General features: G+C 36.5%; 1 protein-coding gene across 1 annotated transcript; it reads right to left on the bottom strand.

Moving 5' to 3' along the window:
• Positions 1 to 7,990: 7,990 nt before the first annotated feature.
• Positions 7,991 to 11,216, bottom strand: LOC110773423 (alcohol dehydrogenase 1-like). Its single transcript, XM_021977944.2, has 10 exons — positions 11,055 to 11,216; positions 10,291 to 10,427; positions 10,012 to 10,058; positions 9,600 to 9,925; positions 9,414 to 9,496; positions 9,233 to 9,308; positions 9,065 to 9,126; positions 8,764 to 8,859; positions 8,490 to 8,651; positions 7,991 to 8,296 (listed from the first exon to the last, which is right to left on the bottom strand). The coding sequence occupies exons 1-10, from the start codon at positions 11,086 to 11,088 to the stop codon at positions 8,180 to 8,182; spliced, it is 1,140 nt and encodes a 379-aa protein (XP_021833636.2). The 5' UTR covers positions 11,089 to 11,216; the 3' UTR covers positions 7,991 to 8,179.
• Between the last annotated feature and the right edge of the window lie 5,475 nt (positions 11,217 to 16,691).

Below are 16,691 nucleotides of genomic sequence, written 5' to 3'. Positions count from 1 at the left end.
CGGCTTACATTTATAAGAATTGGGATCAGGTATCTGACCTCAATCTTGGATATAATTACTGTAATGCCACACATTTTTAAAACAGGAAAAAATGTTGAAAAGAAAGAAAAATGCGTCTCAATCATCGAACCGAAATGTTAAATGAAATTGTTTTATATTTTTCTAATTGTGAAAAGAAATCTATTTTAAAAAATTGGAAATAAATTAGGTGAAGGATAATAATGTCATTGTAAAGAACTGAAGGAAAATGTGTGGGGTTATGTAAAACCAAGGGGGCAGTGGTTTTCAGAAAGGGCAGAAAAGGATGACAGGTTTTTCTGTGGGTCTGTTTCAAGCCGACGAAGAGCTACGTGGTTTAGTTTGGGGGGCGTGTTTGAAAGGGTAATTGACAGCTGGCGCATTACTGGTCTTTGGTAGCAGGGAAATTTAAATTGTAGTTGCCTAATTATTCTAAATTAATTTCCAGATCTCACTTTACTTGGCATATTGTCGTTGGTCGCTCAGCAGATTTTTATCAAGGCAAAAGCATTCACTAATGTTTTTTTTTTTTTTTGGGGTTAAACAAAGTAAGCCCACGTGGTCCGTACTATGTTGCAACTTGCATGCAATCTCGTATAGTTTTATTTTTCTTTTCTTTTGCACATATAAAGGAAACATTAACGTTTTTTTTTTTTTTTTTTGGGGTAAAGGGTGAGGGGGGCAAACATTAACGAAATTTTTTTATATTGTATAAGTGGTATTATTATTGCTCAAAATTAATTTAGAATTTTAGATTTAATAGGGTTTGGAATTAGAAGCAAGATGGGTATATTACATGACTTATAAGCAGTGGTGGAGCCAGAAATCTCACCACAAGGGGTCTTAGGCCCGTTTGGTTCACGGAATGAATTTGATGGGAAATCATTTCCCATGTTATTTCCCAAGGGATGGGAAATGTTGATTCCTTTTTCATGTTTGGTAATGCCGGGAAAGTGATCTGGAAATATCACTTTATTTCCTTTCCCATGTTTGTTTTGAGTAGGAATGGAAAACAAATTTTGTTTAGTTTCCTAATTGTACCCCTATTAAAAAAAAAATACCAATAATTGTTGGATAAAAATTGTAATTATGAATTGTTAGTAAGGACAAATTAGTCAAAAAAAATTGTATTTAATGCTAGTTTTACTTTCCCATGGGAAGGGAAAGTGAAACCCAAGGAGGAAGGAAGGATTCACTTTCCCTCCAACTTTCACATGTGCTAGGAATCGCTTTCCCATGCCTGACTTACCAAACATGGGAAATGAATTGATTTCTCATGCCCAAGATTCCTTTCCCATGAACCAAACGCAGCCTTAATGTAAAAGTCCCAATAAAAATTTAGGATGGAAGGGAGGAGGAGATGGCGTCAGCAAGGGAGGAGATGGAGTTGAGGGTTTGGGGGAGGGGTGATTGAGTTGGGAACTTTGGGTTGGAGGAGAAAACAAAAAAATTTGGGGGTTTTGGAATGAAGGGATTAGCGCTGGAGAGGAAGGATACGCTGGGCATTTTCATATATTTTTTTAATTTCAAACCTGGCCCAAAACGATGTTGTTTTGGCCAAGTCATTTAAAAAAATTCCCTGGGCCAAGGTTGTTTTAAAATAGAAAGACCCGCGCACAACCTTCTTCTTCTTCTTCAGTCATTTAGTCGAGCACTTGGTGTGCAGCTCCAAGGGACCTCTAAGCTTATTTCCATGGCTTCCAAGAGGTCGTGCGACCCCACTGACCCCACTGTGGCTCCGCCACTGCTTATAAGTTATATATGCGGTATGGTGATGCGATGTATGTTAATCTTATAAATTCTTTTTAGGGTTTTCAGCAGTTTTGTTCTCAAAATTATTTGAATATTGTCAATTTAGCCCCCTATAATAATTTTTTCGGTGAATTAAGGACTAATTGTTTAAAAATCGCCAATTGATGGCCTATTGTAAGATTCTTAAGGATGTCATCCACTTTTTCGTTAGCTTAAGGGCAAATTCGTAATTTCACAAAAAATTAAAATTATAACCTATTACAATATCAAATAATAGTATTAAGTAGTTACTTAAAAACAATATGAAAAATTACAAAAATTAAAAATAAAGACTCATCCTCATCTTATTCCCCAAACTCTAGCACCCCACCATCTCCTCCATTATGGACATTGATGGGTATATTTTATATTATATATTTAACCCCATCTTAGTATATTTTGGTTAATATTTTGGAAGACTTTTGATACTTTGAATTATATTTCCAATATAGGACTTTCAACTCTCTCTGGAGAAAAACATAATCAAATGGATGAATTTTGGAGTAATTCCAGTTGGAGGACATTCGTGAGTCACTTAGCTTGATCGTATCAAAATTTCAGATTTTTCTACCAAACGGTTATTTTCTGGGAATAAAACAAAGGAGCAGTGCGCGGTGCTGGAATAGTGACATTTTGGGCTTTTATTGCGTTTTTGGAGCCCAAGATGACCTCAGATGGGTTCGTGGCCTTTTGGAGAAGTGTTTAGAACCTTTTTATATTTAAAACAAGCTAATCTTGGGCGGGATTTGGAGGAGATTTGAGGCCAAAACGTGGCTGGGCAGATTGTGGGCAGATTCTCCTAATCCAATTTGGATTTTATATCCTAATATTATTTTATTTTAACCTAGTTTCCTTGTGGGGATTGGGCAGCTAGATTTTAGGAGGTATTTAAGTTCTTTTTAACAGGAATTTTTGGGACTTTCTTTTTAGCTTTTGAACGTGACATTGTGGAGAGCAATTGTTAAGGTCTTGGAGTTTTGCAACTTTAAGGTGTTTTCATTTTTTTTCCATGATTTCAGTTTTGAATATGCGTAACTAATTTCCTTTTTCTAGGGTGAAGCCTTGAACCTTAGCATGAATATGTAATTTTTATTTAATTGCTTATGATTGATTGCATGCATACTTTGAATTGTTAATCACTGTTTTAAATTATCTAATTGTCTTAATGCCTGATCACCATTAAGGTCTTTAGAAAAGTAATTGGATGCAATTTTGGTCGGAAGGTTCCCTGAAATTGACGCTGGCTTCTTGTGATTAATAATTGTAATTTCACTTAAGATGAACACCATGTCTTAAGGGTTGCATGGTTTTTCAAAGGGTTTTCACAAAACTTAATGAGTCTGTTATGTTTGATCCGAACGTCCGGACAGGTTGCATATTGGATATACGTTCTATGTTGGAGGTTCCAAGTAGAATATAAATTAGGAAAACCTAACCTTCAAAGTGGCATTTGCAAATCATAAGTAATTGGTAAAAATTCATAGGATTGCTAGGTGATGGTGGAACCCTAGTGCTTTTATAAATTGGATTATAAAACTCTTTTCTTTGATCATATTTGTTTTTAATCAACATTCGTGGTTTTTAGACAATTTCATAATCATCCTTCTCAGCCCTTAATTTCAAGTAGTTAATTAGAGTTTGTTTTTACATTAATTACTAAATAGTCCTTGAGGAGAACGACCTTGCACATGATCATCTATACTACAATAGCCTTGTATTCTTGCAAGTATTTTATGTGATTTTAACCTGATTTGCATGGATGGTAAAAATTGTATTCGAGTTCGAGGACATCATTTGTTCTGGAATTAATTGAGTTAAATAGCAATAATCAAACGATTCAATTCTCCATGTTCTTATTTTCAAACATTGTGCATACCAACATCTCCAATCATTGTAAGGGTCATTCATCAATACTTTCAAAACATGGGAATCTCGAGTTCATCTCCTCTGATCCTTCATCTGACATTAAAAAAGAAAAAGAAAAAAGGGGTTTGAGATGTGAAGTGGAAAATGTCCCACATTAGAAAGTTGACAAATCTAGCAAGTGGAAAATGTCCCACATTGGAAGTGTCGCAGCCAACAATATCCATGCTTCTCAGGGGGCAGCTTCGCTGACCTTGTCTAATGAACAATACCAGCAGCTCCTAGCGTTCATGTCCAGCAAAGCTTCCGCAACCGACGCCGGCAAGGTCCATGCATCCGAAACTCAGATTAATGCAGCAGTAGGTGTGCCTTCATACCATTCGCAAGAATGGATTATTGATAGTGGCGTGACAGACCACATCACTGCCCCTTCCATTGTCTAAATCAGTTTGCAATAAATCTTTGCCACCAGTGACTTTGCCCACTGGTGAATGGGTTTCGATTAGTAGTATTGGCAATTTTAATTTTTCTCCACAAATTTCTTTGACCAATGTTTTGCGGATTGCTTCTTTCTTGGTCAATCTCATTTATGTCTTCCCTGATTTTTGTATATTGCAGAACCTGAAGAAGGGAGAGATGATTGGTTGGGGTAGACAACGCGATGGCCTTTACTATCTCACCAAACCTCATGGCCGTTCCCTAACATCTTCACACCCTAGCATCCATTCCGTCGTCTGGCATCATCGTCTTGGTCATCCATCTCCACAAAGACTTCAGTTATTAGCTTAGAACTCTTTAGACATTTCTCTTCATTCGAATAAATCATGTGACATTTGTCCATTGGCAAAACAAACTAGATTACCTTTTCAATTGAGTTATATTTCCAGTAAACATGTTTTTGAGCTCATTTATTGTGATATTTGGGGTCCGCATAAAATTCCATCCTATACTAGAGCAGAGCACCTTACTTTATGACAATTGTTGATGATTTTTCTCGTACTACTCGGCATGCGACACAAATCAGAAACTCAACCATTGTTAAAATCCTTTTTTTGCCTAAGTTCAAACTCAATTCCATCAAAAAATAAAAATGGTTCACACTGATAATAGAAGTGAGTTTTGTTTCAAAATTTTCATAAAATGGTTGATGTTCAGTTTAACACACAAATACAAGTGCTTCGCAACGACAAGGGAGGTGAATATGTGACCTCCGAATTGTGCAAATATTTGGATCACCATGGCATCATCCATCAAACTACATGTCCTTATACCTCACAATGGAATGGCATAGCCAAAAGGAAAAATCTGCGCCTCCCTGAGGTTGTTTGTGCATCCGTACTTGAAGCTCATTTACCATTATCATATTAGGGAGAAGCTCTTTCGTTTGCAGCTTATTTAAGCAATTGTGTTCCGTCCTGAGCAATCAACTTCCAAACACAATTCCATACATTGACCACTCTCACTGCATGCCCTCCCTTTCCGAATCTTCCCTCTCACGTATTTTGTTATGTTGCTTTTTTACACCTTTACAAGCATCAACGTAGTAAGCTTGGTCCCAGTGCTTTGAATTGTGTTTTTGTGTGGGTTATGCATCCGATCAAAAAGCTTATTGTTGCTATCACCCACCTACTTAGAAAATGTATGTCGCCATGGATGTTGTGTTTCATGAGAATGATATGTTTTTTTCTCTCATCGGAGTCCTCACTTCGAGGGGAGCACTAGAAGGAAGTTCAGACTCTTTATTATAGCTTATTCAATATAGAAACAGTGAATGACTTGGATTTAAGTGGTAGTAACTTGGATTTAAGTGGTAGTAACTTGGACATAAGTGGTAGTAACTTGGACATAAGTGGTTATTCTCATTCACATGAGAATGTAGACGTGAATGACTTGGTTTTAAATGCTAGTAACTTGGACATAAGTGGTGATTCTTATTCACATGAAAATGTAGACGGGAATGATAGTTCGATGCAGACTGCGTAGTCACCAATCACCATCACTCCATCTTTGCCATTGCCATCGCCACCGCTGCAGAGCTGTCGTTCTCCTTGCCACCGTATCCATCTGATTCTGATACCCAAAATCATTCATCCTTAATCACTGATGCTCGCAACAGTAAACTACCCCGAAGTCGCCTCCCGAACCCTATTAATAATGGTATCCTGAAACCCACTTATGAGGCTAACCCAAGGTGCAATGTAAAATACCCTATGAATAATTATGTGTGTACCCATCGTTTGTTTCAATCAAATAAGCCATTTGCATGTCAATTATAAACTGTATCTATTTTTAATAGTGTGCAGGAAGCGTTAGCTTACCCTAGTAGGCAAACAACGATGAACGAAGAAATGAAGTCCCTGAAGAAGACTACCTAGGAGATAGTTGATTTGTGTGCTAGTAAGAAATATGTGGGATGTACATGAGTTTATAAAGTGAAGTACAAGACTGATGGTATAGTTGATCGATTCAAATTGAGATTGGTAGCAAAGGGGTACACTCAGACATATGGAATTGATTATACTTAGACTTTCGCGCCAATAGCTAAAATCAACACGGTTCGAGTATTGTTGTCCTTAGCTGCAAATTTGGATTGGCTCTTACAACAATTTGATGTGATGAATGCCTTTTTGCATAAAGAACTAACATAAAAAGTTTACATAGATCTCCCTCATTGGTGTGACGTCCCAGAAAAATATAGTCAAAAAGTGTGCAGATTGAAGAAGTCCCTATATGGGTTGAAGAAGTCTCCACGAGCATGGTTTGATAGGTTTTCGAAGTCTATGAGGGAGTTCAATTACAAGCAAGGTAATTCAGATCACACCTTGTTTCTTAAGTAGATGCAGGGTAAGCTTTCAGCTCTAATTGTGTATGTTAATGATAAGGTTGTGACAAGAAATGATTCAGAAGAAGGAAAAGCGTTACAAGACTATTTGTCCAAAGAATTTGAGATGAAAGAACTTGGTTCTCTGAAATACTTTCTCGGAATCTAAGTGGCACGGTCTAAATCATGAATTTTCCTATCACAAAGAAAGTACACAATAGACTTGTTGCGTGAAACTTGCATGTTTGCTTGAGATTGATCCAAACCAGGTATCGATTGATAAAGGTCGATATCAGAGACTTGTTGAAAGATTGATGTATCTAGCTCATACTAAACCCGACCTTCACTGCGCCTTGAGTGTGGTTAGCCAATACATGCATGATCCTTGCGAGCAACATATGAAGGCAGTTTATGAGGATATTGCGATATTTGAAGGGGAGTCCATGAAAACAATTTTTTTATACAAATAATGATCATCTCATAGTTGAAGGGTATACCGATGCAAATTGGGCAGAATCATTTGATGATAGACGCTCTATGTCAGGTTACTTCACTTTTGTGGAAGGCAACCTTGTTACATGGAGGAGTAAGAAGCAGAATGCGGTTGCTTGTTTGAGTGCAGAAGCTGAATAAAGGTATGACATTAAGAATTTGTGAGATCCTGTGGCTTAAACTGTCGTTACAAGATTTGGATTTTGCATCGAGTCAACCAATAAAGTTATTTTGTGTTTAATCAAGCTGTGCTTGATACTACTCATAATCCTGTGCAACACAATTGGACGAAACATGAAGTTGATAGGTTCTTATTAAGGAGAAGTGGGAGGATAAAATTGTTGAAGTGCCTGCAATCAAGACAGAAGACAAGTTAGCTAATATACTTACTAAGGCAGTATCGAGTCATGTTTTTTCGAAGGTCTTGGACAAGTTGAGCATGTGTGATATCTATGCACCAACTTAAGGGTGAATGTTGACTTTTGTATTTGGGTAATTACTTGTAATATTAGGTTTCCTAGTATAGCCCTATAATTATTCCATATGATTGGGGATTAGGGTTGTAACCATATGCATATTCTAACTTGGAACTTGGATGAAAAGAGGATTTGAACTTGGAACTTGGCCAACTTGCATCCAACTTATTCTAAATTACTTTAGAATGAATCTAATCTATGAAAAGGGGATTCAAACTTGGAACTTGGTAAATTACTCTCGAACGAATCTAATCTACGAAAGGGATTCGAACTTGGAACTTGGATGCAAGGAGGTCAGAGCTTGGCCTTCACTTTAATCCTTCAAAAGATGCACAACCAGGATTCTTCCAAAACAGAGATTGCACATCAGCGTGCTTCCGAACACCTAATGCTAATATAACCAGAGCACAAAGCTCCAAATACCTAATGCTAATATAACCAGAGCACAAAGCTCCAAATTCGGATTCCTCCATAGATTGGTAGAGAGAGAAAAAACATGTCGAAATATATACTTATAAAAGAGAAAATCTAAAGAAAATATGCAGAAAATTTTATTATCATAAAAACCATAATATCAAAGACAAAAGTCATGAACCTCCTACTATCTTAAGTTGCTCCTCTCAAAATTTGTAAAATCCAGACCAACACAATTATTCTTAAAGACATCAGATAGATATATAAATTCTCTCCATTATCACATAAAAAGTCCCTAGTTGCTCTAATCCTCCATGCGAATGATGCACCGGATGGACTGTCCTGAAAGCATCAAATCAAATGCTTTGTTGATCTCAGCGAAAGGGATCGAGTGAGTGATAAATTTATCCACTTCCAGCTCCTGCAAGATCAGTACACAAGGTAGAGTTTTACAACATGATATTGAAAATTAAAACTGTCCTCAAACAACTAGAACAGTCAAAGAACACAACCTTAAATATTGTCCATCTAAGAACACATTACTTAAATAAGCAAAGTCCTTGGTAGGTTTGAAAATTATTCACAAACATGCTTGAAAGGAAATAAGAACTTACCTTATTCATGTACATCTCCACAACACCGGGCAGATCGGATCGGGGTTTGTAGTTACCATAGAAGGTGCCCTTAAGAGTCCTCTCATTCAAGAAATTCACTGGATGGGTTTTGAATGCATCATCTTTATTCGGCACACCAACGAGTACAGCAACGCCCCAACCCTAAATTCAGAAAGGAAAAAGGAGAGTTCAATTTTAAACCTCAAAAGCAATGTGGTTGCATATTCTAGTATCTTATCAAATGAAACAACCTACAACTTTTATAATTGCTTACATCATGAACACATTCAAATGCAGAAATCATTGCCTGGATGCTTCCAGTGCATTCAACACTCCTATCCACTCCCCCATCAGTCATTTCAGCAATCACCTTTTATCAAAATTCAAATGTTAGTCTTTGCTAACCAATAATCACCAACATAAAAGTCCAATAGTCTCTGTTAACCAATAATCACAAGCTTATCAAGTATACAAGGGAGAAGATCAGTATTGTAAACATATTACAAAGGCAAGGGGCAACCTTTAGGTCAATTCCACAACAGGTGAAGGGATAAAAAAAAAAGTCTGTAACTAACCTCTTGCACAGGTTTGTTATGATCTTTTGGATTCACGAATTCATTCACGCCAAACTTCTTGGCTGCCAGCAAGTACAAAAAAGCATGATAAATCAGTCAATGACAACTTAATCTGAACCGGACATGAAGCACAGTAAGTCCTTGGACGGATATTTAAACTAGACTGACCTTCCTCAAATCGGTTGGAATTCAAATCAACTCCAATGATTCTTGCAGCCCCAGAAACCCTTGCACCTTCAGCAGCCTAAAAAGAAACAAGGAAATGAACAAAAAAAAAAAAAAATCATCATGATAATCCAAACTAGCAGGAAGCAACATAACAGAGGATCAATGCATAAGAATGACTTACAGCAAGACCTACAGCACCCAGTCCAAAAATTGCAACAGATGAGCCCTTTTTGGGTTTTGCAACATTCACAGTGGCACCAAAACCTTTAAATGCACAAAACAGAAATTGATTAGGGAAAACAAAAACAAAGAAACCACTAATCTTATTTAACATTGTAACCATTAAAATGTGAGAAGTCTTTCAAACCTGTGCATATTCCACAACTAAGAACACAAACTTTGTCAAGAGGGGCTGCAGGGTTGACCTTGGCGACGGAACCAACATGACATACAGTGTATTCACTGAAGGTAGAGGTACCAAGAAAGTGATATATTGGCTTTCCATCCTTGGAGAACCTGGACTTGCCATCACTGAGCATAGTACCCCTGTCAGTATTGATCCTCAGGAGATCACACATGTTACTTTCCTCTGACTTACAGTGCCTGCACTCCTTGCATTCCCCCGTGAACACCGGAAGGACATGGTCTCCTGGTTGGAGATCAGTCACACCCTCACCTACGCTTTCCACAATTCTAAACAAAAAATTGCCAAGCAAGCAAAATTTAGGAAACTAAAAATACTCTGTCTACAAGGGAAACTCAAAATTTAGCAAACATACCCTCCAGCTTCATGACCGTAAATGCGAGGGAACAATGGGTGTTGTCCCTGTGACATAAAAGAGATGATTCAGTTCCAAAAGAAAATGCCATGTACAGGAGAGGCCCCTTGTTGTTTCATGTGAGGGGAAACATGTGTTACCAAAATAATAAACAGATGCTCAATCATGCTTAATAATGTAGTGAGCAATTAGGCAGATTATAACCAAATCGTTCTCTTTTGCCATCATGATATAGATATAGTTCAACACAATGCCAGTTAAAGTATAATAAAAATTTACTTTGGCTTCCCAGAAGTAGACATCAGTGTGGCAAAGAGAGGTGAAGAGGATCTTCAAGCGGACTTCTTCTTTCTGTGGTGGTGCCACCTCCACTTCCTCGATTGATAGTGGCTTCCCCGCTTCCCATGCCACCGCGGCTACAATCCACAAATGCCAATGCAATTAGTAAACAATACATCCATTTAATCAATATTATTAAGCAACTAGAAGATCAGTCCCCTGCCAAGACAATTGACCAAAAAAATTATGGTTTCTTTCTTCTGTTCAGTCAAGTTTAGAAATTTTCCAAACTGAAATTGGCATCTCCCATCAAATCCAATCCAAGAAAACCCAGATCAAAAGTGAATCATCATCATTAATTGATTTATAAAACACTTCAACAAAAAGAGAAAAGAAAAGGGGAAAAGATCAAGCATCTGCATGTTAAAAAAATAATAATAATAAACCACCAGGATCATGTAAAAGCACAAAAGAAAACAAGATATGTAACCAGAAACGAAGGTATAAAGCAGCTAAGACTCCTCACCAACACTATTAAACAACAGAATGAAGGGAACTGATTGTAAGAACAAACCAGACCCAATTATTGGAATCACTAAAAAAATTATCAGAAACAGAGTATAACCAAAAAAATAAAACTTGATCAGAAAAACGAAAAACAACAAAAAAAACTGAAGAAAACTAAAAACATAAATGGGATTCTGTAAAAATGAATGAAATGAGCAGAACTATCTAACAAAGGAGAGCAAGAGGTCAGGGTTTACCTCTGCACTTGATAACCTGACCAGCTGTAGACATTGTATCAGAACTTTGTGATGTTTATCTGTTAATTTACGATCAAAAGTCTTGTGTTTTTGGATGTGGGAAAGTAAGAATGTGAAGGCACTATTTATAGTGTGATCTTGACAACCGCTAAAGAAAGTGGAGAATAATTTTATTTTTTATTTTTTATTTTTTTGTGATGAACAAGAAAGTCGAAATTCAATGTAGGAAAAAACCATTTTCCATCTAAGGGTTATTACTTGGATTGGAGCCCAAACATTCCGTCATTAATTCTGTGTGTCCGTAGATGCGTGGAGAGAAAACCACTTTTGGATTGGACAAAATGGAAAAATAGTTGAACTTGCGCAACTGTAGTTTTATGAAAAAAAACCACTGCTCTCTAGTGGTATATCAATTAGCCATTAAAACCACCATCATTTGGAAAGTTTAATAGTAATAAAGGAAAATCAATTGAAAGTTCATATGGTGTTAATAATAATATTAGGATGGATGGCTAATTCAAGGTGCAGTCCAAGCAGAACATGCTCGTTTACCATCTCTTTCTAATCCTTCACTTACTTCCCATGTTCTTCCACCCACCGCAATTGCTAAAGATAATCTTTCCAGCATAAAAAATGGTGTTATGAAAAAAAAAAAATTAATGTTCTTCACCAAAATAGACGAAGGAAAAAGATTCATGTTCAATTTTACAAGCAAGCTTTCAACGTATGTGTAATTATTCATAGTCACCACAGTGGAGGAAGTACAATTATCCACGAGAACAAAAAAATAGAAGACTTTGGGAAATATTTTGACAATTATTTCAAAGATTGTCGTGAAAAAGCTGGATATTTCCTAAATTAGTGACCTATATGGTGATAAATTTTCCTATATTATCCTTTGAGAAATTCAAAACACATAAATTCTATACAATTTTTTTTTTCCCGATTATGGATAAGCATGCAATTTGATATGGAAAAATGCTAGTCATATCACAGACGGGTGGCTTTGGGGCGTTCTCAATGTGTGCCTTTTACACAGCAAGGGGCCCCATTTAATGACTTTGTACATTATATTATTAATATTTGTTTTAACTTTGCACCTCCAAACGAAGGGTTATTCAGTTTGTTAATTCCTGTATTTTAACCCGATTTGCATTTGAGTCTCTCAATTTTCAAAATCGCTCCCGTAGTCCTTTAACTTTAGTTTCGTTAGGACAAATGGTCATACCGTTAATTTTGTTAACTTTTTCTGTTAAATGCAAGGGTAAAATGGTATTTTTGTATTATTTTTAATTTCCAATTTATGAATATTTCTTTCACCCAAAAAATAAAATTAAAAATTAGAAACAAAAAATTAAAAAATCTTATTCCTATCCTCCGTCAAAGTAAAAATTAAAAATTAGTTCTTATTCCTAAAAACTTGAAAAAAAAAATTTCTTATTTTTTTGTTTTTAATATTTTATTCATATTTTAATCAATTTAAATTTTAAAAAAATATAAAAAAAAATACCATTTTACCCCTGCATTTAACAGAAAAGTTAGCAAAATTGACGACATAATCATTTGTCCTAACAAAATTGAAGTTGAAGAGGACTACGGGAACGATTTTGGAAATTGAGGGACTCAAATGCAAATCGAATCTATGTTCAGGGACTAATAAAATGAATAACCCTCCAAACAAAAAATAAAATCTACAACATTCCTTTAATTTTGCATACACATAATATATTAATATAACATATATTTTGAAGGTTTCTTTCGCCCAGCAGCTATAGCCTATAGGTTTTATTATTTATAAGAATTGTTTCGCAAGTTTCAACGCCAATTTGCTTGTACACAAAAAAAATAATTCAATATTCATTGGGTGACTTAGAGTATCTCCAGAAGAGTCTCCAAATTTTAGCCAATTCTAGCTAAAATAGCTAGAAAGCTATTATAGCAAACCACTTAAAAAGTGTTTCCTCCAGCAATGTTCTCTATTTTGGCTAATCTGAAATATTTTATTATTATTTTCTCTTTCTCTTTCTCTTTCTCTCTCTCTCTCTCTCTCTCTCTCTCTCTCTCTCTCTCTCTCTCTCTCTCTCTCTCTCTCTCTCTCTCTCTCTCTCTCTCTCTCTCTCTCTCTCTCTCTCTCTCTCTCTCTCTCTCTCTCTCTCTCTTTCTCTTGCAAATCAAATATATACTAGCCTCTCTACACGCGCTTCCGCGCCTGTCACAGGATATTTTGTTCTCTTTGAAAAAGTTTTAGTTTTACTCAAAAAACAAAGGAAAAAAATCGTATATGCCAACTCAAATAATAGAAAGCATAAAGTCATTTTGTCCTTATAATTTTCAATTCGAAGCAATTCAAGTACACGTTTCAACTTCTATCAAAATTTATTCCAATTTCATTAAGTTTTGATGATGCCAAATGACTTTCAAGAACTCATGAATAAGAGAGAATAAATTAAGAGAGAAAGGCATAGAATGAAAGGGAAGAAGCGAGAGATGGAGAGGCTGTGGGAGAGAGTGGGAGGAAAAAAGACAAGAAAGCTAGAGAATTAGATTATTATAGCTTTGACAAAAATATCTGTCATCATGTGCAGTGTGTGATAAAAATGAAACAAAATTAAGGTTAGGGACCATATTTATGTGTAGTACATGTTGAAGGATAAGAGTCCCACATCGGAAACTTGACAAAGTAAAGTACAACAAATAATAAGTGATTCTACTACTAATAACATTGAAGTTTTTTGTGATAAAACCCCACATCTACTCTACTGGGCTTTGTAAGTAGTTAAGTTGGGAACAATATCGGTGTTTCTAATAGTGGGTCGTTCAACCAAAAAAAAAAATAGTGGGTCGTGGGTTCGTCTTTTTGAAATCTTAGCATGATATATATTAGACATATATGTGTGTGTGTTTGTTATAGTCAATATTGACAGTGGCGAACCTACCAAGGCGCAAGGAGGTGCCCACCTACTGTTCGATTAAATGATTGAGCGAGCTATTCCTTTGCTGCGCGCAGCATGCATCCTCTTTTTTTTTTTCTAATTATTTTATAAATCCTAACCAAAACGACGTCATTTTGAACCAGGACCCAAAAAAAAATGAAGAAGAAGAAAAAAGACGTAACCTGCCTATGACTTATAGCTTGAATTGAAGACAAACAATCACCCTTGCATTGAAGAAGCTAGCCCAAGCCTTGCGTTGAATTGATGATAACTTGATTATGATTGATATGATATTAATCAAGGCCTGGTACTCGAGACTTAAGGCCTCATTTGGTAGGCTAGACTGGACTGTATTAGATATATTACACTGGACTGGTTAGGATATGATTGGATTTTAAACAGTTGTTTGGTGTAATAAACACCAAGTTGAGCTTGTAGGACTGGAACACAAATAGCAAAATACAAAAATAATTAAAAATAATGAATTCAATTCTCAAAAATGCAATTTGACTAATCTACCAGCAAGAATTGCAAGTCCCCATAAGATCTCAATAACAAATCTTATCAGCAAGAATCACAAGGTATCAAGAACAAATCAGATCAGATCAGCAAGAATCACAAGGCTCCTCCTTCAAATCAGATCTCAAGCTTGGCCGGATTGATTGGAAGATGTGACGATTCGCGACGTTGATGAGATAATAGTGCTGTGAAACGGCGCAGTCGGGTCGACTCAAAGAGAGAGAGAGAGAGAGAGAGAGAGAGAGAGAGAGAGAGAGAGAGAGAGAGAGAGAGAGAGAGAGAGAGCAAGTTCTCGCTAATCATAGGAGGCATGCTTGCAAGATGACTCGGCTGGCTTCGAAACCCATGTCTACCGATGGGTTCTAGAGCCCTTGCTATTATGGACTGGTGTCCAATAATCACATCCAATCCATGATACATTATAAGCCCACCAAACAATGGCTAGGACTCATGTCTATTTTAATTGAAAAAAGTCTCATCCAGTCCAGCTCACCAAATAGGGCCTAAGAGCTTTGACTTAAGGTTTGGTTTTTTGTTTTCTTCTTCAGCAACCACCCATCATTTTTTTTTTTGTGGTTATTTCTTCATATTATTATTATTATTATTAGGCTTAAGTGCTACAGTACCCCCTTGAAACATAGGTCAATTCTCACTTTACCCCCTGAAAGTTAAAGTGACCCACTTTGCCCCCTTGACTAAGGTTTGATGTTCCACATTACCTCTACCGTTAACTCCATCCAAAAGTCCGTTAAGTTCGATGACGTGGCAGGGGTATTTTAGTAATTTTGTGCATCTAGGTTTTTTAATTACTTAAAAAAATTAAAATATAAGCATAAAATAGAAAATAAAATAGATTTTAGAAAGGAAGAAAAAAAAATAACAAAAAACCAACCCATCCCTTCTCCCCCAATCGCACCAAATCCTCCCCTTCCTTCTCTGTCCTTGTAATCCCCCCACGCACCAGAAACCCAAAGCTCCCCGCAACCCACCCTTCTCCCTGTGCATAACTTGGAAAGCCATCACCCCCCACCCGCAACCCATCCCTCCCTGCGCAGAACCCAGAACCTATCCCTCCCTTGTGTGAGTTTTTGTAGAAAAGATGATTCGTGAATAAAGCAGGGAATTGGAAGCTTAAAGTAGAGAAACAAAAAGAATTACTGAGTGGGGATTGATGGGCTGAAGCAAAGAATGAAACAATACATCATATAGGGAATTGGATCAAAATTATTGCCTTCGTCATAGGATAAAAATCTGGAAAAATAAGCAAAACTGATTTTTAGTGACATAAAAAATTCCCAGAAATCGTCGCTAAAAGTATAAACAAAGCCTTTGTGACAGAGAAAATCTTTGAAGATCGTCACTGAAGCTCTTTTATGACAGAAAATCTGCAGAAATTATGCAGCAAATTTACAAGTTTATTTTCACTTTTTGAGCTTCTAAACGTCCCAATTCAAAATGTAGGTCGAATTTCTGTCCCAAATCTATTCCAACACATCATATTATACATTCTAAACATGTTGGCATCATCAAATTAACTTCACAAACATCCAAAATTAATTTAGGTAGCTAAGTTGATTATGACCAAAATATGAACTCAAAGTGCAATTTTGCAATTTATCTGGCATATAACAACAAAACCACTCCAAACACATTTGAAATGACAAACTAAACATGTTCAAATCATCAAGTGGGTGAAGAAATCAATATTATTAAACTTGGAGCACAAAAATCAAAACTATCAAAACAACCCATCCATCCCAAAAATCAAACAACAACCCTCCTTCTTTTCTTTCTACCCCACTCCCACAGAACCCCAACCCCCATACCCATTAATCAGCTTGCAAGTTTCATGCCTCCCATCCCAAAACAACGAAGAGAGAGAGAGAGCGAGAGAGAGAGAGAGTTGGGCTGCCAATTATCTCCATCTAGAAGAACAGAGTTATTTTGGAAACAACATTTTTGTTATTCCCAGAAAAATAGCAAGGAGCCCCTGTTTGGTACATTCATGTATATATTGAAATGTGTTTGCCACGGTTGTTCTTAGTCTATGTTGCACCGATACGGATACGGGTACGGCGATACGATACGATACGATACGCCGATACGGCAAATCTCCAAAAAGTAGGATACGGGTACGGCACCGATACGGCGATTAAAATAATATATATTAAAAAATATATATAAA

The sequence above is a fragment of the Prunus avium genome, chromosome 8, assembly GCF_965620075.1.
Source record: "Prunus avium chromosome 8, drPruAviu1.hap1.1, whole genome shotgun sequence".
Taxonomy (NCBI): Eukaryota; Viridiplantae; Streptophyta; class Magnoliopsida; order Rosales; family Rosaceae; genus Prunus; species Prunus avium.
Note: the sequence above shows the minus strand (reverse complement) of the source record. Positions and strands in the feature narration are given on the sequence as shown.